At 58.8% G+C, this 27,378-nt stretch overlaps 3 protein-coding genes across 6 annotated transcripts; 1 reads left to right on the forward strand and 2 right to left on the reverse strand.

Annotated features, from left to right (window-relative positions):
* Window positions 1-2,779: 2,779 nt before the first annotated feature.
* Window positions 2,780-6,835, reverse strand: ISLR2 (immunoglobulin superfamily containing leucine rich repeat 2). The gene is made up of 2 exons (XM_052807781.1): window positions 6,566-6,835; window positions 2,780-6,023 (listed from the first exon to the last, which is right to left on the reverse strand). Exon 2 carries the CDS (start codon window positions 6,015-6,017, stop codon window positions 3,918-3,920), a length of 2,100 nt encoding a protein of 699 aa, XP_052663741.1. The 5' UTR covers window positions 6,018-6,023; window positions 6,566-6,835; the 3' UTR covers window positions 2,780-3,917.
* On the reverse strand, window positions 6,696-21,502 carry LOC128150954 (protein PML-like). Of its 3 annotated transcripts, XM_052807780.1 has the most exons (11): window positions 21,280-21,380; window positions 19,948-20,048; window positions 18,798-19,365; window positions 17,801-18,378; window positions 17,307-17,359; window positions 16,773-16,853; window positions 16,467-16,683; window positions 15,756-15,808; window positions 12,903-13,059; window positions 12,224-12,811; window positions 6,696-6,783 (listed from the first exon to the last, which is right to left on the reverse strand). In XM_052807780.1, exons 2-10 carry the CDS (start codon window positions 19,991-19,993, stop codon window positions 12,237-12,239), a joined length of 2,328 nt encoding a protein of 775 aa, XP_052663740.1. In that variant the 5' UTR covers window positions 19,994-20,048; window positions 21,280-21,380; the 3' UTR covers window positions 6,696-6,783; window positions 12,224-12,236. The 3 variants fall into 3 exon arrangements, with proteins under 3 accessions (XP_052663740.1, XP_052663739.1, XP_052663738.1); XM_052807779.1 differs by lacking the exons at window positions 6,696-6,783; window positions 21,280-21,380 and adding an exon at window positions 21,409-21,502 and having other exon boundaries at window positions 12,035-12,811; XM_052807778.1 differs by lacking the exon at window positions 6,696-6,783 and having other exon boundaries at window positions 12,035-12,811.
* Window positions 21,446-27,071, forward strand: STOML1 (stomatin like 1). Of its 2 annotated transcripts, none has more exons than XM_052807782.1 (7): window positions 21,446-22,124; window positions 22,325-22,431; window positions 22,577-22,726; window positions 23,234-23,437; window positions 24,289-24,517; window positions 25,145-25,363; window positions 26,083-27,071. In XM_052807782.1, exons 1-7 carry the CDS (start codon window positions 21,977-21,979, stop codon window positions 26,283-26,285), a joined length of 1,260 nt encoding a protein of 419 aa, XP_052663742.1. In that variant the 5' UTR covers window positions 21,446-21,976; the 3' UTR covers window positions 26,286-27,071. The 2 variants fall into 2 exon arrangements, with proteins under 2 accessions (XP_052663742.1, XP_052663743.1); XM_052807783.1 differs by having other exon boundaries at window positions 25,148-25,363.
* Window positions 27,072-27,378: the final 307 nt, after the last annotated feature.

Raw genomic sequence — 27,378 nt, forward strand, 5'->3', positions numbered from 1 at the left:
TTTGGAAAAGGCCCTGAGGAAGAGGAAGGTGGAGCAGGGGGGGAGCTGGAGCCCCCCCGGGAGAGCTTCAGCTCCATCTATCCCGACCACAGCTCCCTGTCTTCATACTTGTGCTGACGCAGCCGTCGCTGAGGCCAGGCTGTGAACAGGTTTGGGGTTAAAATTAGTGCCGTGCAAAGGAGAAGGGGATTAATTTGATTCTAGAGCAGTTCATCGGGCGGGCTCGCAGCGTGGCTGCTGCAGGATGTGCTGGGTGAGCTAGGGATTTTCTCCAGGGGGGTCAGGACCTGCTTTGCAAGGTGTTTGTGGGGGCTCTCACTGCCCCTCTTGGCTGTGATGCTCTCACGGACAGGGCCAGCGTGGGGGTTGCTTCCTGACCCCCCGTGGGTTGATATCGGTGGTGGCCCTCACCCCGGAGCAGAGCAGGCTGACGTCTGGCTGGAGGCGGATGGTTCCTCAGCCCCCCATGCTGTGAAGCAGGTCTCGAACATCTTCAGAGCCCATCGGGAAGGGTTCGGGGGCTCTGACCCGGTGGAGAACGCAGAGCAGGGGTGAATGCAGAGGACCAAGCCTAATTCTGCCCACTCGTACTCACGGAGCAGATGAAAGATGCTGCTCTGATCACTTTTATGGGGACCCCAGACTCTATTTGTGATGCTGCCGAGGCACAACCCCTTCAGCGGGTGAGGGCTGTAGTGCTGCCGGTGACGGTAGCGCAGGCGCCATGGCGATACTCTTTTCCCTTGATTTTTTTGATTTGGGATAAGAGATAATTTGGGGATGGGGCAGGGAGGGAGGGAAAGCTTCTTTAGTCTGGGGCTGTCCTGGGCAAAGGGTGCCAGACGCCTTCCAACAGTTTAGGTGACAGCATAAGCGTGTGACAGCCTGGGCTGTGTGGGTGCGAGCTTGTCACCATCACGAGTGGGCACGTCCCACTCACCTCCCCCCCGGGCTGGTGGCAGGCTCTGCAGAAAGGTTAATGCCTTAGAAGGGGCTGAGCCATCCTACCGGGATGCTTTAACCCTTTCCAGGAGAAACCCTTTCCAGCCCCCCCTGGACACGGAGGGGGTGGGAGGGTGCAGAGCTCCATCCCTGAGCTCCACTTGTGCCTTTGGGCACCGGGTGCTAATTAGTGCCCTCCTGAAAAGGAGCAAATCTCAGCGTAATCCAGCATCGGTAGGTAGCTCATCACAATGAGATTCCCTGTAGATACGTTAGGCGGGGAAATCTATTACTCTCTAATTAAACGGAGGCAGAAATGATTGTTCTTTTTCTATTCTTTCTATGTTTGTAAGCATGAAACTCAATTATAAGTGTATCCACTGAAGGGGATTTGTCTACAAGGGGGAGTCTCTGCTTGGCACGGGGTTTTAAAAGCTGGAGCAAACACCTGGGCTGCTGCAGAGCAGCCTCAAATTCCCAGGATTTAGGGGATTTGGGTGGGCACCCCCCTGCCCACCGCCTCTTTGCTTGCTGACCTGCTTTGTCTGTCTCCCCCACGCTCCCTGCCGCAGGAGAAAGATGCAGAGGCCGGACTTAAAATAGAAAGCCGTCCTCTGGAGGATGGAGAAATGAGTGTTTGCTTGGCAGGGCTCTGCTGGGATGCGAAGGCTGCGTTTGGGGAGGGTGAGGGGTTTCAGTGGGGCCTCAGGGGCCACCCATGGGTGCTGGTGAGTGGGTGACCATCCCCACATGACTGCGGGACGCTGCCTCTTAGGCAGGGACAATAGGAGGGTATGTGGCTTCAGAGCTCCAGATAAGAAAAGCAATCAAAGGCAGCCTTAAATCTTCGCCATGTAATTGTGGGCTTAAATCATCAGTGGGACAGGCTGGGGAGGGGGCATAAATCCACGGGCACCTTCTTAGCACCCCAGCTATCGGGACTGGGAGCGCTTGGGGACCGGGGTGACAGTAACCCCTGCCCAGGCAGCCCCGTCCTGCCCCCAGCACGGCTCTGCAGGGTGGCACGGTGCCGGGAATATAGTCATGTATGTACATACATACAGGGTGCGTATAGGAGATAAGTGTTGGGTGTGTGTGTGCACAGAGAAAGAACGTGTATACATGGATAGTGTGGGTATTTAGCGTGTATTTGTACATATATTGAGCATACATATTGCGTGTGCATAGATACACAGAGCTTAAATTGTATATATTGTACATATTCTTACTGCATGCGTATGAGCATTGGCATGTGTGTAGAGAGTGTGCGTGTGCTGGGGGGAAAATATTGTTTGCATTTTTCTATACAGTGAGTTTATAGAGAGTGTGTCGACAGCATATGTAATATATTTGGTTTATTATATTTTCGTACATGTGCTGTATTTACGTATATTTATATTGCACGTATAGACTGAGTCCATACGAGATGTGTGTGCCTAGTGAGTGCACATAACAATTATTTGTGCACATACATAGTGCGTGTGTATATGTAAAATGAGTGTATACAGCATAGATGTGTATATATAGTGTGCATGTATCTATATATATAGTATGTGTGTGAATTCTATGTAATATGCATATATATAAATACAGAAGTAGAACACATGTACTGTATGCGTGCACAGCGTAGGAGTAGAAACATATATATATATTTATAGTGCGTGCGCGCTTTGCCTGCAGCTGCGGTGATGTGTCCCTGCGCCGTCTCCCACCTCCTCCGGGTCCCCTCGGCCGTGCCAGGCTGTACCGGGGGCTGTACCGGGGGCTGTACCGGGCAGAGCCCGGGGGCAGCGGGCGCAACCTCACCCCCCTCGCCCCCATCAAGCACAGACCCTGCTCCACTTTCAATCCCTTTTATTAACTCTTTCACAGACAGAAGCTCGCAGAAAGGCGCCCGCGGCTCTCGCCGGTCCCGGGGCTCCCGGAGACCGGAGTTGGGGTGGGGGGGACACGGTGGCGGCCACTCCTCGCCTCCCGGGGCCGGGACCCCCCCCCCCCACCCGCCCGCCCGCCAGCAGCACGGGCGCGTCTACGGCACAGACACTTGGCTACAAGGCTACTCTACCCAACACACATCGAGGGGTCCCACCGGGCCGGGGGGGGCGGGATGGGAGGTCGGGGGGGGGGGGGGTCGGGCCGCCCCCGTCCCCCCCGGGGAGCGGGCGGGGGGCGCGGAGCTGTCCAGCCCCTCCGGGTGCTGACCGGTTCCGCGGGGAGCGCACCGGGGAGCGCACCGGGGAGCGCACCGGTACCCACCGGGCAGCAGGAGGGCTCGCACCCCGGCACCCATCGGTGCGCTGCGGGCACCCACCGGGGAGCGGCTGGGACCCACCGGGAAGAGGCGCGGAGCGGGGAACGGGGAGGATAACGGCGAGGAGCGGTGGGGACAGCACCGGGCTGCAGTGGAGTTCGCACCGGGGCTCGGACCGGGGACGGCTAGGACCGGACCGGGGAGCGGAGGGGACTCACCGGGGACTGAGGGAGCGGCGGGACCGGACCGGGGAGCGGAGGGGACTCACCGGGGACTGAACCGTTTCCAGAAAAAAAAAAAAAAGGCTTTGGGATGTCGGGCTTTTTTCTTTTACCCATTTTTTTCCCTTTTTTTCGTTTTTTTCCTTTAAGGGGAAAGAAAATACGGGGCGAACGGAGGGCAGAGGCGGGCGGGGGACCGGCAATCGTTGTGATGGTGTCGCCGAGCCGGGAGCGATGGACCGCCGATACCCAAAACGGAAACGAAATCGTGGGAGAAATGTCCCGCCCGCATCGAGCATCCCCGGGGCGAAGTCCCTTCCCCGGCGACCTGCCGCCTGAGGGAGGAGGAAGAGGAGGAGGAGGAGGAAGGACAGGCGGGCGTCGCTGAGGATGCTTCCGTCTTTCCTCGGAGGAAAAGCAGCGGCGGTGCCCCGGGAGGCGGGGTGGGGGGGGGACCAGGGGAGGTGGGGACCGGGGGGGGGCGGGGGGGGGTGCGGGGAGGCTCAGCGTGGGCGCTGCCGGTAGTTGCCGTTGATCTCTTGGGAGATGGTGACGGCCTCGGCGCCCAGCGGCAGCTTGTCGCTGTACTCGGAGCGGACCTCGAACTCCTCGCCGTTGGCTTTGGATTGCGACTCTGCCATGGAGCTGGCTGCCACGCTCTCCTCTCGCTCCAGCTCCGGAACCCCTTCGGCTTCTCTCCTCCTCCTCCGCCTGCCTCCTTCATCATCCTCCTCGTCCTCCTCGTCTTCTTCCTCCACCTCCGCTTCCCCCACCTCGCTGGGATTGTAGTTCTTCTCGGACTCCAGGTAGGAGGCGCGGGGGTCAAAGTCAGCGGCCATGTGCTTCTCCATCTGGTCCGGGTTCTGGGCCTTCATGATGAGCTTGTAGGTCTTCCCTTGGTACTTGGAGAGGAGGTGGCACCACGTGGCCCCCATCAGGGGTAAGGTGGCCAGCACCAGCAAGAAGATGCTCACAACTACAATGATGATGAGCGAGGGGATCTCTTTTTTGGTGGTGAAGACCACTTGGACCTGGCAGTCCTCCCCCAGGTAGGTGAGACACACAGAGTAGTTGGTGCCGGGGTCCAAGCCCTGGAACCAGTACGAGTTCACCCCTTCCTCGATCTTGGACCACTGGACCAAGGCGTGGCCCTGGCTGCTCTCCTGGCACAGGTAGAGCATCCTGAGGTGGACTTTCTCAGGCTGCATGTAGGTGGGCGTCAGCTGCACCCGGGCATCACGCTCTGACACATCTAAGGCGATCACCCCGAGGTCGAACGTGTGCTGCTTGAAGTCGCCACTCTGGTTGAAGGCGTGGTTGGAAATGTACTTGCTGGTTTGTGTGGAGCCACACCTCTTCTCAAAGGGGGGAAGCTGGAAAGGGACTTGCCCATCTCCCGTGGACTCTGTCCCGGCTGCCAAGGATGGTTGGCTCTGCCGGGTGGGACCAAGGGGTTTGTTCCTCTCATCCGGCATGAGCACACTGTTCTTTGCTCCCTTGGCCCCAGGCTTCTTGTCACCTGGCTGTGCTTTACCCCCCAGCGGGTCCCTCCCGGGCTGCAGTGGGTATTTCTGCGTGCCTGCCACAGCCACATTGACTGAGGTCTGGTTGCTCCCCATTTCGTTGGTGGCCAGGCAGGTGTAGGTGCCTTCCTCCCGCTTGCTCAGGTGGGGAATCACCAGCGTACCGTTCTTGAAGACCAAGAAGCGCTCGGGGTCCTGTTTGGGAAGGTCCTTCCCGGCGCTCTCCTTCGGGTTCCCGTTGAGCTCCAGGATTTGGCTGGAGGTGCGGATCTTCCAGCTCACTTCGGGCAGCGGGGTGCCCGTCACGGCACAGTGCAGCGTCAGGGTGAAGCCATCAAAGAGCTCCGTGGTGTCCAGGTTGGGGTAATAGGTGAGCTGCACGGTAGGCGAGGTGCACTGCACGTCTGGGATCTTCCCCACCGGCACTCCTCGGAGCTGCTCTGGGAGGGCGCAAGTGATGGAGTCCTTCTCGGGGATGGAGATGAGCGTGCTGTCCATCCACATCTTCAACCACTGGAGCCTGCAGGAGCACTCAAAGGGGTTGTTGTAGATCTGCAGGTGGGAGAGGGAACTAAGCGAATCGAAGATACCCTCTGCAAGGGTGGTGAACTTGTTGTTGTTGATGCGTAGGGACCGGAGGTCCTTCAGGGTGTGGAAAGCCCCCTGAGGCACCAGAGCCATGTGGTTATTGTTCATCTTGAGCAGCTGGAGAGCGCTGAGGTTGTAGAGGTCCTGCCAGGGGAAGTCCACGATCTGGTTGTGGCTGATGTCAAGGTTTTTCAGCTGCACGAGGATGGCGAAGGTACCGGGCTCAATGGAGCGGATCTCGTTGTGTGCCAACCAGAGGGAGGTGACCTGGGTCACCTCCACGAACGAACGCCGCTGCAGGGAGGTGATCTTGTTGGCCGAGAGGCTGAGGGTGGTCACGTTGGAGGGCAACCCCGTGGGCACCACTTGAAGATCCTTGTAGGCGCAGTCGGCGAACTGGTGGGCGTACTTGTCCACGCAAGCGCAGGGGTCGGGGCACGCCCGGGCCAGGCCAAGCAGGGCCATCAGCCACAGGGATAGCAGCGGGGCCATCTTCCCCTGCCAAGGGACACAGGGGGCTCTCAGGGCTCCCACTCCCTCTCCCCACCCCGCTCCTGGTCCCGGTCCCGCCCGGTGAGAGGCGGCGGCGGGGCCGCGCCCCATTGTCCGGGCCCGGCTCCCCCCGGCTGCCGCCCCCTCTCCCCTCGCTCCTTCTCATCCCCCTTCCCCTTCTCTCCCCCTTTTTCCTCCCTTTCCCCTCCGGCTCTTCCCACCCTTCTCGCTCTCTTTTTCTTGTCTTCCCACCCTTCTCACTCTCTTTTTCTTGTCTTGTTCCCCCACCACCAAAAAAAAAAAAATCTCATTTTCTTTCTTCTCTGCTTTGATTTCTCCTTTTTCTATTATTTCTTTCGCTTTGCTTTTTTCTTTCTCCTTCCAGCCTTTTCTCTCTTCCTCTCCCGACTGTTCGCCCTCCCTTCTCCATCTCTCCCTAGTTCTATCCTTCCCTATTTCCCCCTCTCCCCTGACCCCCCCTTCGCCCCTGCACACCCCCCCCCCCCCCCCGGTCGCCTCGCCGCACCGGGGGTGACCCCGCACCTTACCCGCTCCTAAGTGCCGTTAAGCAACACGCAGCCCTTCTCTTCGCCGTTACCGGTCCTCCGCATCCTCCTCCCGAGCCCCGTCCCTGTGGTACGGAGGAGCTTCCACCAGCCCGGACGCGACGGTGAGGGGCGCGGTGAGGAGGTGGGGGACCCCACCCGTACCCCCGCACCTCTCCGGGCTGAGCTGCGAGCCGGAGCGGGGCCGTACGGGCACTGGGCTGCCGAGGCGAGAGCGAAGGGAGGAATTAGCATTTCTGCCAGCCTCCCCCTCCGCACGGCCGCCCCCTCCCTCCTCGCCACCCCTTTTCCCATCCCACCACCCACCCACCCACCCACCGCTGCCGCTCGCCAGCCTCCGGTGGGGACGGAGCCGGCTGCTTCCCGGGGCGGGCACGGCACCCCCCCCCCCCAAAAAAAAAAAAAAGAAAAAATTACCCGTCATAAACGCCCTCCCCGCAGAGCAACGAGTACAACTCGCACTTGGCAGCAGCCATAATCCAGCCCCCTCCCCGCTCCCCGCGTTCCCTCCGGGTGTCCATCCCGGGTCTCCCCCCCACCCCCGGAGGGACCGGGATGCCATCGGGGCAGATACGGGCCACGACTATCCCCGTCCTCCCGGGACGTGGCGGGACCGCAGCCCTTTGGGAAGCGCTTGTGGCCGGGGAACCGGGGCTGGGGACCCAGCCTCCCCCCCCCCCGGTAGCGCCCGGTGGATGCGGGCGATGTGCGCTATGTGCCCGTCCCGTCGCGGGTGGTTCCTTTCTGCAGGGCGTTAATTGAATGCAAAGTGCTTTTAAGCATTCGAACGGAGGGGGGAAGGAGATGCGGGAGAGGCGGGGGTGGCTGCCGGGGGTTCCCGGGACGGGACCGGTCTCCCTCATCTTCCTCCTGAAGGTTTCATCCCCTTGGAATGGCGCGGTAACGGGGAGCCCCCCTCTCCGCTCCGCAGTTTCGCCTCGACGTGGGGGTCTGTTCTCCCCCGGCCCTGCCCCTCGCCTCTCCCCCCCCGCCATGAGAAACCCGAGAAATCTTTGATTTTGTGAGCGGGATCGATTCCGGCTTCCCCCCGCCCCCCCCCGCATGCCTCCATCTCCTCCCCATCGGCCGCTGCGCCCGGGAGCTCTGCCGGGGGAGGGGGGCCGGGGCTCGGATGGGTCAGCCAGGTGCCCCCGGTGTCCCCGACTCGGCTCTGTCGCGACAGCCAGCTGCCTAGAGCTGCGGCCCGGCCCTGCGGCTACACCCCCCTCGCGGGGGCTGGGTACGTCCCGGGGGGGGTCCGGGGGTAGGGAGCCCCGGGGGTCTTGGCGGGGGCGGGGGGGTGTCTCGCCGAACTCCTTGCTTGCTCGGAGACAGAGTAAAAGCCCGGTCACCTCTCCCTCTGGGGGAGCCCGGCTCTGCATCCCCCGCCCTGAGGCCACGGGGATGGGCGTCTTCTCCCAAGGACGAGGAGCGGGAGCGGGGGGCGGTGGGTGGGGGGGTGGTGATGGCTGGAGGGGCAGAGGAGGGAAGCTGCTTGACGGCAAAATGCCGAGTCTGACCCTCGATGCCGGCTCCAGGAACCTCTGCCCTCCCAGGATCCACGTCCAAAGCCCCCCAGCCTGGTGCCCAGGACAACCTCGGCCAAAATGGTCGGCTTCAGACGTGCCTCAGTTTCCCTTCAGCCCTGTGATCTGAGGGCTGGCGGGTGGCTGACACCCACGGCGTGGGCGAGGTGTTTGGATGATGTGTGGCCACCAAACCCGCCTTGTTTCCATGCAAGTGAACCAACACTGTCTGGGTGTTGCACCGTGGTCACCTGCACCGCGGCTGGCACTGTGCTCCCCAGCACAGATTTGGCCCAACGCAACTGATATCCCTCAGAAAAGCCCTGGGCACAGTCCAGGGGACTGTCCCGAGCAGATGGACAAGGCCACCTCACTTTGGAGAGCTACAAGGGTCTGCAGAGGGGTCAAGCAGGAGGGAGGCATTGCTTCAAACCCAGGGCAGCACTTTCATGTCTCCCTCCCTGCTGGAACGGAGTTTGAACCGAGCAGAGTTTGAACCACCATCGTGCTCTCAGCATCTTCAGGGCTGAGCTGTGACTCACTCCCTTCCCATCCCCACGCCTGGCTCGTCACCGAAGCATGCCCTCACCCTCGCCGTGACTCTCCTACAAGCACTTAGCAATTTGCTGCTCAGGGAATTACGGCATCAGACATTTGGAGTTGTGGTTTATAGGCATTCTTTTCCCCCATTTTGCTCACTCTCTGAACACCCACAGGCTGTCAGCCTCTCCCAAGCCCCACAGCAGGGAGTCCTGTAGTCAATGGGACAGCACCCTGGGGGCTCAGCATGTCCCACACTGCTCAGCCCTTGCTGCTGCGTATCGGGTTATTGCACATCCCAGGCTCCCCGTGCTGCCGTGGGGCTGCAGGACCATGGGTCAGCCCTTGCTGGTGTTGACCCATGACTGGGACTTGGGCTGCAGAGCTCAGATGGAAGACACAGGGACTGCAAACTTGCTTTGAGGAGCATGGAAGTAGATTAAAATGCCACAAGGACGTGGCCAACGTGGAGAGGACGCTTGTTTTCTGGCTTGGCTGCTATCCACCACACTACGCTGAGCTCTTCCCAAGATGCCTTCATTCATCATGCAAGAGGAAGAAACCCAAGTGTCCTAGATACAGTGGCAGCATTTCAGGAGCATTGGAGGCAGCGTGTTGTGCTAGAAATGGGTCAGGGCATGAGACACGTGTGCCGGGATGGATAACACATCCCTCCTTGCGCTCCTGAGGGCCAGACTCTAACCTAGACACTTGGGAGGGCATCGTAGCATGAAGCGGCATGGTATAGGTTATGCCATCCGTCCACCTCCCCGTTCACTCCTCCCCAGTGGACATGACTTGTGGGGTTCATGTCACCACTTGTGCCTCAGTTTCCCATGGGCTGAGCACAGGGAGTAACAACAGTGCTCTGTGGGGGGGTCTTCAATCCCCTCAGATGAGAGCTCCAAGACAGGATGGTGGAGGATGGATGGATGGATGGAAAAAAATGGGTGGATGGAAAAAATGGGTGGATGGAAAAAATGGGTGGATAGATGCATGGATAGATGGGTGGGTAGATGGAAAAAATGGGTGGATAGATGCATGGATAGATGGGTGGGTAGATGGATGGATGGATGGATGAATAGATAGATGGGCAGATAGATGGATGGGTGGGTGGGTGGATGGATGGATGGGTAGATGGGTGGGTGGATGGATGGAAGAGGAGTCTCTGGGGCTGTCAATCTCTCCTTCTCACACCACACCTGCCTTAGCCCCAGGCAACCTAACTTTCAACATGCTCCTAAACATGTGATGAGTAGAAGCTGGGCTGGGGGCCAGCTGGTGTTGACCATTGCAGCTGTGGGCACACTTCTCCCACTGGTATAAAAGAGGGCAGTCTCCCATCTGGAGGAATCACTGGACCACCACTGTGGTCAGTGAGGGTTTTCTGATTTACACCATTAATCTGCAACTGGTGTCTCAGGGAGGAGCCCTCCTCACCATGCTGGTCAGGGGCATTGCCTATTTAAGGAGGAGAAGGCCAAGCCCCCACTGTGGATTCTCCTGGCTTCTCTAGCTTCTAGCCCCAAGCCAGCTCCTCTAAGATCAGGTGAGTACATGAGTGACCACTCCAGGAGCATCCTGGCTGGCCAGAGGCAATGTGGCTTCTCCTTCCACAGAGGTAAGGCTTCCCTCAGCTTTGCCTCACTGCTTCTCCAATTATTTAAGAGTCCTGACCACCCAGTCCTTGCTCTTGATGGTCCATGGAATGCAAACCTGTTTGGGAGTTAGCAGGCTGATGTTTTTCTTAGAAATAGAATCCAGGTAACCTTTCTCGGGCTGGGGCAAATCCTCCTCTGCCTTAGGCTTCCACCCACCCTGGCCAGCCAACCTGAGCAATCTCGCAGGGTGTAATCAAAGTCAGAGGAACCAGCCCTTTGGCTCTAATTAGTTTTGCATGATTGTTGGGGGAAGAAATCCATTTTCATAAACAGAAAGGATTTATGCTGCTCCTTTTTGCCACCCCCCCACCCCCCCCCCCGATTCCCAAAGCACTTTGCTCGGGGCTAGCAGGGAGTCGTTTTATGAATGGTTTAGATTGAGCAATGCATTATTAATAACAGCCAATCAAGCAAGCAGCATATTATATATCATTTCAGGAGATTCGCTTAATTCAGTGAAGTTATTTATTGCTCTTAAAAAAACCCAGAGAGACTCCAATTCTTCCTTATACCTCTGGCTTGGAGGGGGATTTTCATGGGGTGGTTGTCGGTGGAAGGGAGGTCCAAGCAGGGCTGTACCAGCCTGCAAGTGTGTAGAAGCTGCCTGTTGGAGGTGGAAGCTGGTAGGACCTTTTGGGGAGTCCTCACCCTGTTGGGGTACCCCAGCTGCAGCCCTTTTTTTCCAGCGTTGGGGCTTGTTGGCTGCTGTTCTGCTCACCTCGCGGTGGCAAACCCTTTTCTAGCCGGATGAATGAGATTTATGGCAGCTCAGGGCACAGAAACAGCTAATCTGGCTGCCGCAGCCCATTGACTTCGCTATTGTTTTACAAGACTTTGATGAGGCCGGTGACAGCAGACAGATGGGGTCTGCTCTCCTCCGGCTGTGCCCCTTGTAGAGGCTGCTCCCTGTACACAACCCTGTATCAGACACCAGAGAATCCCCAGGGTGAGGTGGCATTGTCTGAATTTGGTGACAAGCCCTGTGTGCCTCTGTGCGGTCGTGGGGGCTCCTTTGGGATTGCTCCCTATAAACTGCTGTACAGTGCTGGATCTGTCCTCATTCTTCCCTGCCTGGGGGAAGGCAGCCCCCTTGCCCGCCCCCCGTCTTGCTGGCCAAGACCCAGCTCCAATACTTCAAGCTGTGTCTGGGCCACTGCTTGTTCTTGGGGGGTTCCCAGAAGATTCAGGGGGGTTACGCTTCCTCCCTGTCTCCCCCTGATTTTCCAAGCCTGGCAGCTCCCACCACACCCTCTCGGAGAGGAGACCTTCACCACATCCCATTCCTGCCCATCTTCACCCACCTCCAGCCACCCAGAGGACCTCTACATCCCCCCAGCCCTCTCCCTCTGTGCTCAATGGAGCAGACCAGACGCCCCGGTGATGGTCGCAGTACCTCCCAGGTACAAGGAGGGACCACCGGTGGGCTCTAGGGATGTGGGTGAGTGTGCACAAGCAGGGGAGCCAGCCCTTGCCCTCCCGGCCGTGTGCGGTTGTACAAAGAGGACACCTGGTGGTGTGTGTCCCTCACTGCCTTGTCACACGCAGCCCCGGCTGGGGACACCTCTGGCAACCTCCGCCTGTCACCGGGGGGGGGGGGTCAGGCTGCGGGAGTTTGAGGAGGGGGGGTCAAGGTACCTGGTGCTGCTCGGGCAGGGCGAACAGGGCTCTGAGTATCTCCCCTCCCACCTGGTTGGGAAAAGTAGGGGTGGAGATGCCCCAATAAATTATGCTGTGTAATTTATTTAATAAAGATATTGATTCCATTGGGTGGTTTCTTCCCCCTAGAGCTGACCCAGGGTCCTGAACCTTTTAAACCCCATGCTATAGGAGCAGAGAGGGTCCGCGAGTCCCGTTTGATGCCACTGTGAGCATCCCTGGCACGGTTAACCTGAGACCTGGCCAACTCGACTCACCCCACGGTCGCACTCACGCCTCTTCCAGCTCCCAGAGGATGAGGCTACGCCGGGCCAGGATCTTGGCCGCCCTTCTGGTGAGCAGTTTCTCCTGTACCAGGGGCTGCAGGATCGTGTAGCTCTGCAGGTTGCAGTGGGTGAGCATCATCCCCGCATCGGCATGGGCAGGGAGCTCCAGGGCTCCCCAAAGCTCCTGCAAGGCCTTGGCCGTGGCCAGCGCGCTGCCCTCGTTGAGCTGCTGCTGGAGGTGCCTTCTCAGCAGGTTCTTCAGCTTGTAAGAAGGGGCCTTGGGCAGCTTTTCTTTGATCAAGGACAACATATCCACGTAACCGCCCACAACACGGCAGAAGTCCACTTTCCTGCCTGTGGCATCCAGAGCTTTAAAGAGAGAAGGCAGCTCCAGTGCCCAGAAGTTATAGACGATGAGGATGGGCCTGGGGAGCGGGGAGAGGTACCAGAGGAGGTGCTGCATCCCCACCTCTGTGGGGACGCCCTGGGAGATCAGCGCCAGCACCGACTCGGGTGTCTGAATCAGCGTCTTGAAGGTGTGCTCTCCGTTTACTGCTGCCACCTCCGTGATGAGCTGGGCTGCGGAGGGGAAAGGACAGGGCTGGAGTAAGTACTTGGGGTACCCCTCTCTGCACCCCAGCCCCCTATGCCCGGGAAAGGCAATGCTCACTTTTCTGGTCAACCTTCAAGCTGAGGAACACCAAGGTGCTCAGCTCCAACCCGTCGTCCCAGGGGCTGGTGGGGCCAGTGCTGTGGTGGGGTGAGGTGCCGCTCCCGGACCATGTGGGGCTGGAGGGCTTCTTGATGTCCTTGGGCTTGCTGGAAGCCTGCAAGAGATTGGAGAAGGGGGCCAAGTCCCATCTGTCTGCTTGGACCTGGCTGGGAAGGCATGAGGAGCACCTTTGGGTCCACCATTAGCCATGGGCAAGGACCTGGTTGTGTGCAATGCTGTGAAAACCCCAGGGTCTGATGTCCCGGCGCTGCTAGGGGTGGGGTGGGCGTGTGTTGTGTCTCAGGAGCGGGCTGGCCATGGGGAGCTCTGTTAAGAGCCCAAAACCAGAGTCTGGGCCAAGCGAGCAAGAGCAGAGCCCTGAATGCAGCTCATCCTAAGCAGGAGGTGGGATCCAGGCCAGAGGACACAACACGCAGGTCTGGGGTCTTGCTGTCCCTTTCTGCATGTCTTGTGGATGCAGCGCATGCAGGGACATAAATGTGGCTGAGCAACCTCACCGTGTGAGATACCACTAGACTTAAAGATCTGGCTGGTGTCTGGAGGAAAAGGGGACTGAATTGGGCCAGGAGGAGGTTCGGTGCCTCTCCAGGCTCAGCAGATCCAAAACCTAGAGCGGCGCTTCCCAATGGGGCGTAAAAGCAGCCACGCCAACCGTCCCCTGCCCAGCCTCAGCAGGGATGGACACCCACAGCCAATATCTCCCTATGGCAAGAGTAGGACAGCGATACATTCAAGAAGCTCCAACCTTGGTTTCCCTTCCTCTTTCCCCCAGGGACAATCCTGCACTGCCGGCCTGGGCACCCTGCAGTGATGGGGTGTCCATCTCCCTCTGTGCCACCTCTCTGCATCTTCATCTGCAGCCCAGGAATGGTGGAATTGTGGCTGGACTGATGTCTGCAGGCATGTGAGCAAAACCAAGCGCTCCCCAGCTCAGGGGACATGGGATTGCTTAAATGCCAGGTTAAAATTAAGTGTTTGAAGGGCGTATGGGGTTCCTCTGTCTGGGAAGGGACAGGAGAAGGATGGTACCGGTGGTGGCAGTGCCCCATGTCCCCCTTGCCGGGCTGTGCCCGGAATGACCCAGCTGATCCGAAGGGAGTTAGATGAACCAAACTCGGTGACAAAATGTAATCGCAGATGCTCTTGTTACCCAAACCAGCAACGAGCAAATCGAATCTCTATGCAAAAAAAGGTTTTATTGAAGGGTTAAGCAGAAAGGGAAAATGTGCAGGATTTGGGGGGAGGAAAATCACCCATCCAGAGACACGGGCTCGTAGCACCGCAGTGGCTGTGGGTGATGGATCCGGGCAGAGCTGGGCTCTGGCGATGCTCTTGCGGCTTCAGCTGTCGTGCAGAGTGTGACAGTCCCCAGGTCACCCCACAAAGGTTCCTTCCCGGCCCCAAGATCTCCTTTTAGATGTCTGAGCCTCTAGGCAGGTCCTCAGCCCTTGCCCTCCACCCCCTGAAAGCTGCAGCTTCCCTGGGCTGCTTCCTGCTGCCTCATCCCATTGCTCAGCCTTTTTTCTCACTTAGCTGCTATTCCCCCCACCACTTTTCCAGGCTTTAAACCAATTTTTCCCAGCTTTCAAGGTTGCACTTGTCTAGTGCCCAGCACCAGACCATTGCCGAGATGTTTATACCCCTGGGACCTCTCTTTTTTCAGCCTGTGCCTTTGCTATACCCTTAAATCCACATCGTACCAAAGGACACCTGAGTCACACAGGGATTTCTCACAGCAAGTAGCTAACACCCCCAAAAGCAGCAGCCTTGGGATTTTTTGGCACTAGCAGGGAGTGGGGACAGGGTTTTAGCCCCACAACTCTTTTTTTTCCCCCCCTCTTTTAGAGATGAAGCAGGAGAGCAAGGAAAAACAGCAAAGCAAAAAATAAAAGAAGCCAGCAGCAGGCTGGGATTTAATCTGGGACAGCTTTATTGAAGAGTAAGAAGAGCTTCTGCATTAGTTTATACAAAAAAAAAAAAAGGGGCTGTTAACCCCTCATTAAGCCAGTGTTGGAAAACACACCCCCCCCCCCATCCCAAATCAGCTGTGCTCACCTCCATTTCCAAAGGGATCCCCTGCTCATGATGGTGATGGGGCATCTCAGCAGGGATCCCATGCTCTTGGTTCATCTAACCACCTCGGCCAGGGCCATTTGGTTGCAGCGCACCAACATCGGTGCTGTGAAATGTCACCGTGGGGAGCTTGGAAATGTCACTTTGGGGATGCTCAGATGGTCCCTACCTGCTCTGGTGGCTCCCGGGAGCTTTTCAGCCTGTGTAGACACAGGACTGATGAACTTTGTGAGCAGGGATGCGACATTCAACTCACAAACTTGATTTTTATATGAAAATTGATTTTTTTTTTTTTTAAGCTGAGAACAACCTTTCCAGTGAGGTGGAAAGGAAGAGGCCATAAGGACCAACTCAAAAGGGTTGTCTTGGAGGACGGGTGGTATGGGATCCCACCTCAGAGCTGATTTGCTTGATTTAGGTGGGGTTTGCTGCCTGCAGGAGAGGACCCTGGCTGCTCTAGAATACCAGGAGATACCAGCAAAGGTCTTAGCCCGGGAGGACTAGATTTGGGATGGCCCAGATACCCTGCCACCTGGGAGCAACCGAAGGGGAAGAGAAAGCCGCAAGCAAATTTCTGGCTGATGGTGGGAAGGGAGAAGGCTCAGGTCTGAGCGAGGCTGGAGGAAAGGGAAAGGCACCCCAGAGACGATGGGGTACAGCTGCCTCTTCTGCCTGCAGCGTGGCTCAGCAAGGAGCGAAGTCTGCCGTTACACTCACCACTGTGTCTTCCGAGCTGTCCTCTGAGCTGGAGATGATGATGCTGGTGTCTTCTGCGGAAGGAACAGGAGGACGCTCAAGCTTCAAGACTGTGATTTTGGATCACACCGGTTTTCCCATGGGAGGACAGATCTTATCTCCCAATTTTTGCAGCAAAGGACAAATGCTTCTGCCAAGACCATGAACCACCCAGCCCTTGGGTGCTCTCGGATCCACCCCAAGGTGGGGGCAACCTCTCCACTGCTGGTTCACCCCATGTACCAGCCTCTCCAGAAGATACATTTCATCCTCCCACCTGTTTGCAGGGCTGAGCCCTGGCCCCCTCGCTGCGAGATGCTGCAGCAGGGCTGGGTGAGCTTGGGGAAGAAAATGTGTTTTGCTAAAAATTGTAGTAGTTTTTTTTACTCCAGGAAAATCCAGAGCTCCTGGAGCAGAAGGCAGAGGAGTCTCTGCACACTTACCCTAGGCTTGGTTTTTGGCTACCTTGGAGGCAGGACATGGAGCTGGATGGAGCATCCGTGTCCACCCCTGAGCATTGCTCTCCTATTTACCCCCTGGGAACCAGCTACCACCCTCTGCTACTCTGACCCAGGGGAGGTTGGGCAAGGGTCTGAGTGCATGGGTGTGCACAGAGCCCAGGAAAGATGGGGGACCCCCATAAGGGAAGGGAAGAGATGGGGTAACGAGGAGGGCCATGTCCCCGGTCCCCACCTGCATCATCAATGTGGCTGCTGGTAGCAGGGATGCTGCTGCAGTTCTGGCTCGGTGTGGAGGTTCTGGGTCCCATTCTGCCATCCCACTGGTTTGAACTGGGATTGATGGGGACTGGCATGTTGTCATACTCCAGCTTCAGTACCTTGGGTGAGATCTGGCTGCCCGTTTCCACGCAGCACGACCTCCGCTTGGGCCATGTGCTGATGGAGAGAGCCTGGAGAGAGGAGAGCACAGGGGATGTAAGGTGCCAGGGTGGCATCTCCTGGTCCCCAAAGGCTCCTGCCTGTCCGGGGAGGTTCTTACCGGGCTCATCTGCATCTCCTCAAGGTTGATGGTGAAGGTGGGCAAGATGGTCTGGCTCTTGGGCTGGACCGGCTCCCCTTGCTGCGGAGAGAGCACGGAGCAGTGTTAGGGTGAACCTCGAGACCACCAACCCCTCTGCAGGGCTGTGCTGGCCTTGAGCGGGGGCAGAAACATCCTCAGCAGGGGGGAAACTGAGGCACAGCCCGGCCCTTCGGCTTGGCTCAAGGCTTGTGCCTGAGCTGCGGGTGTTTGGCAGTGCTACAGCTGGGGGAGGCTACGGTTTTCCCTGCTGAAAATGAGGGATGAAGCAGCAGGAGCGGAATAGTGGGATGGGGTAGGAGCATGCCTGTGTGTAGATGGCTACAAAGCAGGTTCTTCTCTGTCCAGGCAGAAACACCCCTGGGGGTTTGTTGTTGAGGAAGAAATGGGAGTGGTGGGCTGGGGAGGGGAAGGTAGACCCTTGGGAAAGGCTTGCAAAGGTCAGAGGAAGGGGAATCCATGGTAGTGCACTGGGATGAAACATGGACATCTCACCAGGTTTTTCTCCAGGGCCACCTCGACCACGGGGGCAGCTTGGGAATTAGTACCTGCAATGGAGAGAGCAGGGATGCGATCCCGAGTCGGAGCCTCTGGAGCTCCCACCCGGCCCCGGCAGCAGCCGAGCTGGGAAAAACCTACCCGGCAGCTGCAGCAAGGAAGGGGCAGTTCTGGTCTCCTTTCCCTTTCCCAGGCCTTCGGTTTGGGATGGCCCGAGGGGTTTAGGAGCCTCTGGGGACCCAGAAATCAGCATCACCAGAGCCTATCAGATTGGTAGGAGACCAAAAAGGGGCTCTGGCCATATAACAGAAGGAGCGAATCTTGGCCCCAGTGGAAATAAGCACTCTACGAGAGTGAATCCGGGCTCCTTTTGCTGCAGGGAGGTGGCTCTGAACCCTGCAGGACCCAGTGCTGGGTGATGGCTTTCTGAGCTGGCCCAAGTCCCTGCTGCCTGCGGGGTGGCTGGATCCATCCCCACAGCAAGTCCTCACCTGGGTGCCCCATGACACGCTCCACCAGCGCCTGCAGCCTGGCTCTGCACTTGGCCAAGTCCCCAGACTGCGCTCGGTCCCCGGCCGCCGGCGGCTGCAGCCGCTGCAGCTCGTCCAGCGAGTCCTTGATGAAGGGCTGCATGTCCATCACCTCCTGCTCCGTGGCGTAGAGCCTCATCTTCTCCACCAGCCGCTCGCCCGCCTCCATCCGCCGCAGCACCCCTTCCACGTGCTGCAGCTCCCTCGCCAGCTCCCGCCGGCCCTGCTCCTGCCATGCTTCCACCAGCCCCAGCAGCTCCTCTTCCTCCTGCCGGATCAGCCGCACCAGCTGCTCCACGCGCTGCCCGATCAGCTCCCGCATCTCCCGCTGCGCCTCCTCCAGCCGGGCGGCCTCATCCTGCAGCGCCGCGTAGGTGGCCTCGAAGCCGCTTCTCTTCTGCTTCAGCTCCTGGTTCATGGTGCCCAGCTCCTCCTGCCTGCACTGGGTCTCGCTGCGGATGTCGCAGAACGGGGCGTGCTGGCTGTCCAGCAGCGCGCACGAGCAGCACAGCGCCTTCTCGCACCTCTTGCAGTAGATGCTGGAAAAAAAAAAACAAACAGGAGCATCATTCAAAGCTGGTACATGAGCGGCGGGGAGAAAAGCATTTCTACTGTGCTGGGTATGATTCCCCCTCCCTGAGGGACAGCTGAGGAGCTTAATGAGAGGGGAAACTGAGGCACGGGCGGGAAAGGGCTTTGCCTCGCATCACCGGCTGCAGATGTGGGCGCGAAGCTGGGCGTTCAACCCACCTTTGCTCCCCTCCCTTCTCCCAGGCCCTGCCAGGCCCATATCGCACCCTGCTCCTGCCCGGGGTCTCGCTGGGGTTGCAGCGGTCCCTCTCCAAAGGCAGGTGATGAAATCCCCTTGGCTCTGCTCTCTCAGCAGAGTTGGTCCCAGAGCAGCAGCCCCAAAGCCCTTGGCGCAGGATGGGATCCGGGGACAAGGAACCGCTCTCACCTGGAGATGTGGCCCTGGTCGGCGTGACCAGGACGGGCGCAGAAGAGGTTGCAGGACTTTCTGGTGTCTTCCAGGAACTGATGGGCTGACTCGGCACGAAGCTCCTCCACCTTTCTGGCTTCGTGGCTCCTCTTCTTGAAGAACCACTGGTGGTCCTCAAAGCACTTGGCGCAGAGGAACTCCTCGCACTCGGAGCACCACACCGTCGCCGATTCCCCCCGGCACCGGCTGCAACTCGGGCCATCGCTGTCTCTGATCTTCTTGTAGATGCTGAGCTTGGCCTGCAGGTTGGTGAAGAGCAGGTTGTCCATGTCGGGGATGCCGCTGGCCTGCGGGATGGCCGTCCGGCACACGGGGCACTGCCTGATGGGCTTGTTCTCGCTCAGGCAATCGAGGCACAAGGTGTGGAGGCAGGTGAGGAGCTTGAGGTTGGGCGATTCCTGCCGGCAGCCCTCGCAAAGGACGAACTGGAAGTCATCTTCCATCACGGGAGGGTGGGATGGAGGGGAGCACGAGGGTGTACCCGGCCGGGGTCCCGTCTCCTTGGGGGCGGTGGCACCGTCTCCATCTAGGTGGGATGGGGGGGAAAGACCCCGTTGGAGCGCGCAAGATGGAAGGGGACGGGAGGCTTCCTTGCCAGGCAAGGCAAAGGGTGCTCTTCCAGCGAGATTCTCTGCTGGCTGCAAAGGGTTGTGCTCCCTCCTGCCCTCCGTGTGGGACCCTTGGAGGCTCTCCTCCCCCCTTCCGCACCTCACGTCCTTCGGGGAATTTTGGATTTCAAAGCTGGGAGGGAGGGAGGAAGGGACGCGAAGGCTGCACAGCCACTTTTCTTTCGCTTTGTGGCCACCGCCTCTTCCTGCCCTGCGAGCGGGGAGGGAAGGGGGAGGGCCCTGGCGACGGTCGTCCCCCCCCCCCCCCCCCCCGATTCCAGCAAAACCTCCCGGACAGCTGGCACCAGCCCTGTCCCCAAAGGTGTCCCTGTCCCCATCCCTCGCCCCCCCTCCCTCCCTGGCCTCCCCCAGCCCGGCAGCGCAGACAGGACACCCCCCCCCCGAATAAAGCAGGGTCCTCCTTACCACCTCCACCCCCCGACCCCGTTCCGTCTCCCCCTCCAGAAAAGCGGGGGGACCCCCCCCACCCCCCCCGTTACCTGCCGGGGGGCCGGGCGGCCGGGGGGCAACGGGGCTGTCGGGCATGTGGACAACGGCGGCGAGCAGCGTTCACCGGGGACTTTCGTTTCGTTTTCCCAGCCTGCCGGGGGGGGGAAGAAGAGGAGGAGCTGGAGGGAAGAAGGCGGGGAAGGCAGAGGGGTTCCCCGGGTGGGAGAGCTTCCACGCTCCCGGCCGGGCAGAGCCCTCCGCCCTGCCTGCTCCTGCCTTCCCTTCGCCTTGGGGTGTCGGTGGAAACTTGGGGGGGTGTTGGGGGGGATGCTGGTACCGGAGTGGAGATTTTGGTACTGGGGGGGATGCAGGCACCGGGGGGATGCTGGTACCGAGGGGATGTTGGTAGCAGGGCGATGCTGGTACTGGGGTGGGGATGCAGGCACCGGGGGGATGTTGGTATGAGGCGGGGGTGCTGGCACCGGGCTGGGGTCGGTGTCACGGCTTAACCCCAGCCAGCAACTGAGCATCATGCAGCTGCTCATTCACTCATGCCCAGTGGGATGGGGAGGAGAATCGAAAATAAGTCAAACTCATGGCCTAAGACCAGTTTAATAACTAAAATAATAAATAAAATAATAATCGTAACAATAATAATCATAATTGTAAGGAAAAGGACAATAACAAAAAGAGTGAAATATAACCCAAGAAAGACAAGTGATACACAATGCAATTGCTCACCACCCGCTGACCAATGCTCAGCCTGTACCCGAGCAGCAATCTCCCCCTCCCGGCCAACTCCCCCCAGTTTACATACTGGGCATGACATCCCACAGTATGGAATACTCCTTTGGCCAGTTTGGGTCAGCTGCCCTGGCTGTTTCCCCTCCCAACTTCTTGTGCCCCTCCAGCCTTCTTGCTGGCTGGGGATAAGAAGCTGAAAAATCCTTGACTTACTCTAAACACTGCTTAGCAACAACTGAAAACATCAGGGTGTCATCGACATTCTTCTCCTACTGAATCCAAACCACACTGTTATACCAGCTACTGGGAAGAAAATTAACTCTACCCCAGCCAAAACCAGGACAGATGGCAAAGCTCTGCTTTAGCCGCCCGGCGGGATCCCTGAGCTGTGTTGGGGTGCCTGTCTGGGTGCCGGCTCAGCTGCCGGGGCTGCTGCTGCGTCTGGGGCAGCGTCTCAGGCCCCCGCTTCAGCCAAGGGGGGCTTTAAACCTGGCCTATTGTCAATCCCCCCCACCCCGTCCTCAGCAGCGCTGCTCTTTGGCCTCCGCTACCCTTTGCAGACCGGCGAGATGGAGGCGGGGGGGGGGAGTTGGCATGGTGCAAGGCCACGCCGGAGCAGGAATCGCTGGGAAAAATACCTCTCCCGCTTCCCTGTGGGGCTGGGGTACCCTCCGGAGCCACCCAAGGTGAGCGTGAGATGGAGGACCTTGTCCTTCCCATGGCCGGCAACTCAATTCCCGGGTAGGGCCTCTCCGGAAAAAACTCACCGAGCCGTGAGCCATGAATTGTTTCGTCCCTATGCCGTCAGCAGCCACATGACGGGTGAACCAGGAAGCGCCAGCGGCTCCCTCCTTCCCTGCTGCCGCAGCATCCTCGCCACGGCCTCCTCCGGTCCCCACTGCCACGGGGCTGGTGGCCGGGGACACCCCAGGGTTATCTCCCACCTCCAAGGGGATGCGAAGCTGAGGGCGGCCGCGGGGCTGTAGCTTTTGTCTCCTGGTCTAGCTCCTGCCCAGAGGGTCGCCGGGAGGATGTAAAGCCCCCGGCCCCCCCAGCCTGGGCGAGACCCCAGCAAGGAAACCCCCCTGAAGGATTTGATTTTTTCTAGCAAGCATCCTCCGTGATAACGGCAGGGCTTGCCAGCTCTTCTCCGGCGTCTGTCCGGTTGCACGTCAGGGCGGGGAGGTTTGCAGGCAGCCGGGCAGGGACACAGGATCGGGTCGGGGAGAAGCAGAAGCCATGCTAGCCACCGAGGTGGCTGCGATGGCAGCAGGGAGCTGGCCGTAGCAGGCTCTGAGCGCTGGGAGCAGGGGCCCCGTGCAAGGCACCAGCACCATGTTCAGCCGGTCGGGATACCAGGCTCTTCCCTTGGGAGACTTTGACCGCTTCCAGCAGTCCAGTATTGGGCTCTACGGTGCCCAGAAGGGCGGCTTCTCCTTTGGATCCAAGCAAGACCCTCTGGGGCCAGCCGGGAATACCGCAGGTGAGTCCTAACCTTAGAGGGCAACGGCTGTCTTCCTCCCCATTGCCGCTTTTGCTGGAGGGTGTCACGCTGGCTGGGTGCCCCCCATGCTGCCAGCTTCCCTGGGGTGCAGGGTGCCTGGGGGAAGAGGCTTGAATGGGGGTTCATGGGCAGGACAGAGGGGTTTGGAGCAGGTACATCCCCCTTTCACCCCCTTGCAGACTCCTCACAGGGTTGGCTGTCCTGGATCTGCCACGGCATTATCACCTCCCTGGTCTTCTTGCTGATGGTTGTCACCTTCCCCATCTCAGGATGGTTTGCCTTGAAGGTAAGGGAGGAAAGCAGGTGAGGAGTGGGATGGCAACTCCTCCTCCATGGGGGGGACCGTTTCTGGCTGCCCCTGGTCCCATTGCTCCTGGCACCACAGGACCCAGGGTTTTGCTTCTGCCCTGGTCTCAACTTTCCCGTTCCAGATCGTGCCCACCTATGAGCGCATGATCATCTTCCGCCTGGGCCGCATCCGGGCGCCGCAGGGACCCGGCGTGGTCCTGCTGCTGCCCTTCATTGATCACTGGCAGCGAGTGGATCTGAGGACAAGGGCCTTCAATGTGCCCCCCTGCAAGGTAAGCTGCCTTGGGCCTCAGGGCAGGATAGAGAGACTTCTCTAAAATACTCAGAGCAGGTGGATTTTTGGGATGGTCTGACCCTTGGTGCCATGCATGGACCCAACTTTCAGTTCCTCCATCATCACAGCGAGGGGATGGGGGGGTTAGATGGTGCTGTGAAGCCAGAGTCCCCATCTCACCTGCCTGTGGCTGAAAAGCTTCTCTTGACTTTGCACACCTTGCTCAATGGGTGTTCCTGGCTGGAGACATCTCAAAAACATCAATCCCTATCCTTCCCAAATGTCTTTCAACAACAGCCCCGTGCTGGAAACTGCCCTCGCCATTCAAACTAGCCCTAACTTAGTTATTCGGGTTGGTTTGGTTTCTAATAACCCTCTTAATAAAGAGATCTAGAGCTGGTTGACAGCTGGGAAAGAAGTGAACGCCTTTGCTCCCAGGCTCTACGCGCAAGGGTTGGGCCGTGGGGTGGAGAGGGGGAGAGATTCTGACTCCCCTCTGCCCCAGCTGACCTCCAAGGATGGGGCAGTCATCTCCATGGGTGCTGACGTCCAATTCCGGGTGTGGGACCCCGTGTTGTCCGTTATGATGGTGAAGGACCTCATCGCGGCCACCCGGATGACGGCGCAGAACGCCATGACCAAGACCTTGGTGAAGAAGAGCCTCCGTGAGATCCAGGTGGAGAAGCTGAGGATTGGGGAGCAGCTGCTGGTGAGGACTGCCCCAGCCCTCCACAGAGCCGCCCAAGCACCCCCAACCCCTTGGGCTCTTGGTATGGAAGTAACAGTAAGGGAAAGATGGAGCTGCTGAAAGTCCATCTGGCCACGGACCTGGCCAAGGAAAGGAGCTGGGAAAACGTGGTGATTAGTGGGGAGTAGATACCTTCAGCCTGTGGATCTCTGGAGCTTTGTGGCTTCTCTCTAAGGGCTTTGGCCACGCAGAAAAGCCCACATGTTGTTGGCAGGCTTAAATTTGACCTCCATATCTCCACCAGGAAAATGTCTGGAGGGGCCTGCAAACTGGAAAGGGCTTTTGGGGAGAGAAACAGGACAGGGCGGTGGCAGAGGGGTGATAGGTAGTGCCTGCAGCTGACCTGGGCCAGGCCAAAATCTTGCGGGTCGAATGTCTACGAGGGATGATATAAATGGAGGCTGGGGGGATATACTGGTAACTCTGGGGTGCCTGGAGTGGTTTGGAGGCCAGAGATGCTTGCCTGGTGGAGCACACACCAGGACATGTTGCCTGGGGGGAGCAAAGAAAGGGGCCAGCCTGGGAGCGAGCTGTGAAAAGGGGAACAAGACAGACCAGTCCTCCCTGTCCTGACCTCCTCCAAACTGGAAGAGTGACTGGGGGAGCAGGGTTGAACATGAGATTGGACAGCTTGGAGGACGTGGACGACTGAGCCCGGTCCAACACCCCACATCTAAAGCTGGTGGGTAGCAGAAGTATAAGCTCTGGGATGCCCATGGTTGGGGGTTCTATGGTGGGTGGTCTCCACGGCCATACCCGTGGCAGCTCTGCCTAGGCTGCCAACACCTCTCTCTTTCTTCCTGGCTCTGCAGCTGGAGATAAATGACATGACCAAGTCCTGGGGCCTGGAGGTGGACCGGGTGGAGCTGAGCATGGAGGCTGTGCTGCAGCCACCCCGGGAAAACCTGGTTGGCCCTCTGGCCACCGTGCCACCCGTGCCTGGGCTGGAGGGGCTGGATGGCACCATTCAGCAGCTGGCTGCCCATTTCTTCAACAACACCCTGGCTCTGGCAGGCAGCGGGACCGGCACTCCGGAGGCAGGTAAACAACCCAGGGCTACTGCTTCTCTGCTGGGGGATGTCTCTCCCACCTGATGACCTTTGTGTCTGTTGGCTGTTTGACAGAGGAGTCAAAGTCTGGGAGATATCAAGCTCCTATGAGCACGGCACAAATAGGCTGGTAGGGGGGAGGAGAGGAGACCGCTTCGGGCACAACTTTATACAGCACATGGCACAACACAACCTTTCTAACAAGACATTAGAGATGGGACTGGGGAGGGCAGGAGCAGATCTGCAGGAGCCCAGGCTCAAGACCAGCTCGGATCTCAGCATTTCCATCAGGCAAACCCAAGCTTGAGCTTGCCTAGAGAGTCACTTCTGAGGGCAATATGGATTTTTTTCCAGAAACCCTGCACCAATTTGTGCCCCGCTATTTGTTTCAGGGATAATTTTCCACCCCCTGGTAGCAGGGGAAGAGTAACCCGTGGCAGACAGAGGAGCAGGCAGATGGAACTGGCAAAACCAGTTGTCCTCTTCTTGCTTAGCTGGAAACTTGCTGGATAAGTGGGTTTCTTTGCTCTGGAGACCTTTTCTGGTGGGTCCGTGCAAACCAGCAAAGCTCACCACCCAAAGGTGTTCCCTCAACCTGCTTCTGTCCCATTGTCCCCAGCAGACAGCATGGAGACGGTGAACGAGGTGGAGCCTCCCACCGCTCCCCTCCTCACTGCTACTGGCAGTGCCCGAAGGAAGCCCAGCATGGACGAGCTGCTCTCGGCAGTGGAGCCTGTCCTCTCCGAGGCCCTCGTCGCCCAGGTGGGAGCATCCTACCAGGTCAACATCGCCCTGCCCAGCGGCGCCCGGAGCACCTACTTCATAGACCTGTCCTCAGGTCACCACTCTTTGGGGTTGTTGTGTCGGAGGGGAGAGGGTGTTTTGTGCCTGTGCCCCCTTTGCATGCTGCGAACCCCACTGAGCTAGGTGGTAGGGGGTCCCAAACCAAGCCCATTTGGTAGCTCCGCGAAAGGCACCCCAGGGTCCATCAGCTGAGCGCCGCAGTTTAGCAACCGCGGCCTTGAGTCCATGCTCCCTGGAAGTCCAAAGTATAATTTGTTTTGGGTTAAAACCATGAATTTTCCTTCAGGAAGAGAGTATTTATAGAAAATTGGCAGCCAGGTCTCTTCATGGCTGGCCAAGTAGGATGGTTCAGAGACCTCAGCGTTTGTTGGCTCTTGCGTGCCACCAGCCCAGGGAGGTAGTGGGTGGGGGGACATGCGTGGGCAGCGCCTTGAGCCGCTGCCATGCTGGAAGATGTCCTCTCAGCACCCTCATCCATCCCCCTGTGGTTGCTGACGGTTTTCCCGGTGCCCATGGCAAAAGTAGCACAGGGTTTGGCGGTGGACCACTGTAACAGGACGTTTTTGGAGGAACACAAGAGAAATTTATCTCCATAAGGAGTAAGGGCTCCCATCTCCAAAATCCCCCTGCCAGGCCCTTGCCCATCATCTGGCCCAACTCAATCCTTATGAAGGAGTGGGGGGGAATGCCAGCAGGCAAGGCTGTGTCCTGAAGCCCACTGTTTCTCCTTATCTCACCCATGGTGTCCTACAGGCAGCGGGCGGGCTGGCCACGGCGTGCCCGAGGGCAGCCCCGACGTCATTCTGGAGGTGGCAGAGAAAGACCTGCAGGACCTCTTCTTGGGTGACCTGCGCCCCTTGAGTGCCTACGTGAGCGGGAGGCTGCAGGTGAAAGGTGACCTGCACCTTGCCCTGAAGCTGGAGGAGCTCATCAAGGCGATGAAGCAACGTAGATAGAGCATGTGCGTGGGTGCGTGTCTGTGTGCATGTGTCTTTGTAGGTGTGCAAAGGCGGGGGGACGTACAGGGGGGCTGCACGGTGGGGGCCTTGCCCCGCTGCAGCTCCTGCTGCCCTCCCCGTGGAGGCTGCAGGAGTTGGGTGAAGACCTGAGCACGGAAACTGAGGGTGAGGTCCACTGCCTGTCCTCGTCCTTGGCTTTACCTCCCCTGCCCATCCTTCGCCTACAATGTTACGGGATGGGAACCAGTTGGCACCCCAGCATGTGCCAGTTTGCTTCCAGGTCCTTTGGCCAATATGCCACCAGGGTACAGACCGATGTCCTGGTGCCCCCACAATGGGCTGCATGGCCGGGCGTCTCCGACTGGAAGGGGCATGAGCTGAGCAGTTTGGATAGGGACACTGTGGCCAAGGACAGTAGTCATGCGGTGGGGTGGGCAGCCGAAGCGGGGCACGAGGGCTGGCTGGACTAGACTGGGATGCCACCGCTGGGCTGGAGTTGGGGTCCAGCGTGGCACTGCTAATGGGATACTGGCATTTATGGGGAAGGAGCAGAGGTGGCGATTTGGGGAATGACCTGCCTGGAGGTACCCGAGCCTTCCCGACGCAGAGGTTTGTAATAAGTGATTGCGCTAACTTGTGCTTCAAAGTGTTTTTGCATGCGTGCTGTGAGGTCTGTCTGTGGGGGTGTGTGGACTGTATAGAGGCATATATAGATATTTATTTATTTTGTAAGCTTCCTTTCTATCAACTCTCGATGGACAATAAACCTGGTCTGCAGCCTTATGCTTGGGCAGCAGTGGGCTGTGAGTTCTGCAGGCAGATGGGGCGGCACCCCTCGGTGCCTCGGTTTCCCCAAGGGACCCCAGGGCTCTGCGTAAAGAGGCCACATGCTGGCCAAGGCCTGGGAGCTGCTGCCGGTCAAGGAGACTGCGTGGTGTGACTCCAATACATTAAGTCCTGCGACGGCGAGGAAGAGTTGTTGGAATGCGGCACGGCCTCTCCGGGGATGCTCAGCTCCCCAGCAGCACCCAGCACCCCAGGGGTTAAAATGTCTTGGAGCTCCAGGCAGCTTTACCAGCCCCCAGGATGT

Source organism: Harpia harpyja, chromosome 14, assembly GCF_026419915.1.
Source record: "Harpia harpyja isolate bHarHar1 chromosome 14, bHarHar1 primary haplotype, whole genome shotgun sequence".
Taxonomy (NCBI): Eukaryota; Metazoa; Chordata; class Aves; order Accipitriformes; family Accipitridae; genus Harpia; species Harpia harpyja.

What these genes read in the sequence shown, in the direction of transcription:
- ISLR2 (XM_052807781.1), bottom strand. Translation starts at nt 6,017, where the DNA reads ATGGCCCCGCTGCTATCCCTGTGGCTGATGGCCCTGCTTGGCCTGGCC.
- LOC128150954 (XM_052807780.1), bottom strand. Translation starts at nt 19,993, where the DNA reads ATGCCCGACAGCCCCGTTGCCCCCCGGCCGCCCGGCCCCCCGGCAG. An exon ending in GCCGCCCGGCCCCCCGGCAG is followed by an intron (nt 19,366 to 19,947) that starts GTAACGGGGGGG and finishes CATCCCACCTAG; the next exon opens with ATGGAGACGGTGCCACCGCC. An exon ending in AGGAGATGCAGATGAGCCCG is followed by an intron (nt 16,684 to 16,772) that starts GTAAGAACCTCC and finishes TCCTCTCTCCAG; the next exon opens with GCTCTCTCCATCAGCACATG.
- STOML1 (XM_052807782.1), top strand. Translation starts at nt 21,977, where the DNA reads ATGTTCAGCCGGTCGGGATACCAGGCTCTTCCCTTGGGAGACTTTGAC. An exon ending in GGATTGGGGAGCAGCTGCTG is followed by an intron (nt 23,438 to 24,288) that starts GTGAGGACTGCC and finishes CTGGCTCTGCAG; the next exon opens with CTGGAGATAAATGACATGAC. An exon ending in GACCGGCACTCCGGAGGCAG is followed by an intron (nt 24,518 to 25,144) that starts GTAAACAACCCA and finishes CATTGTCCCCAG; the next exon opens with CAGACAGCATGGAGACGGTG.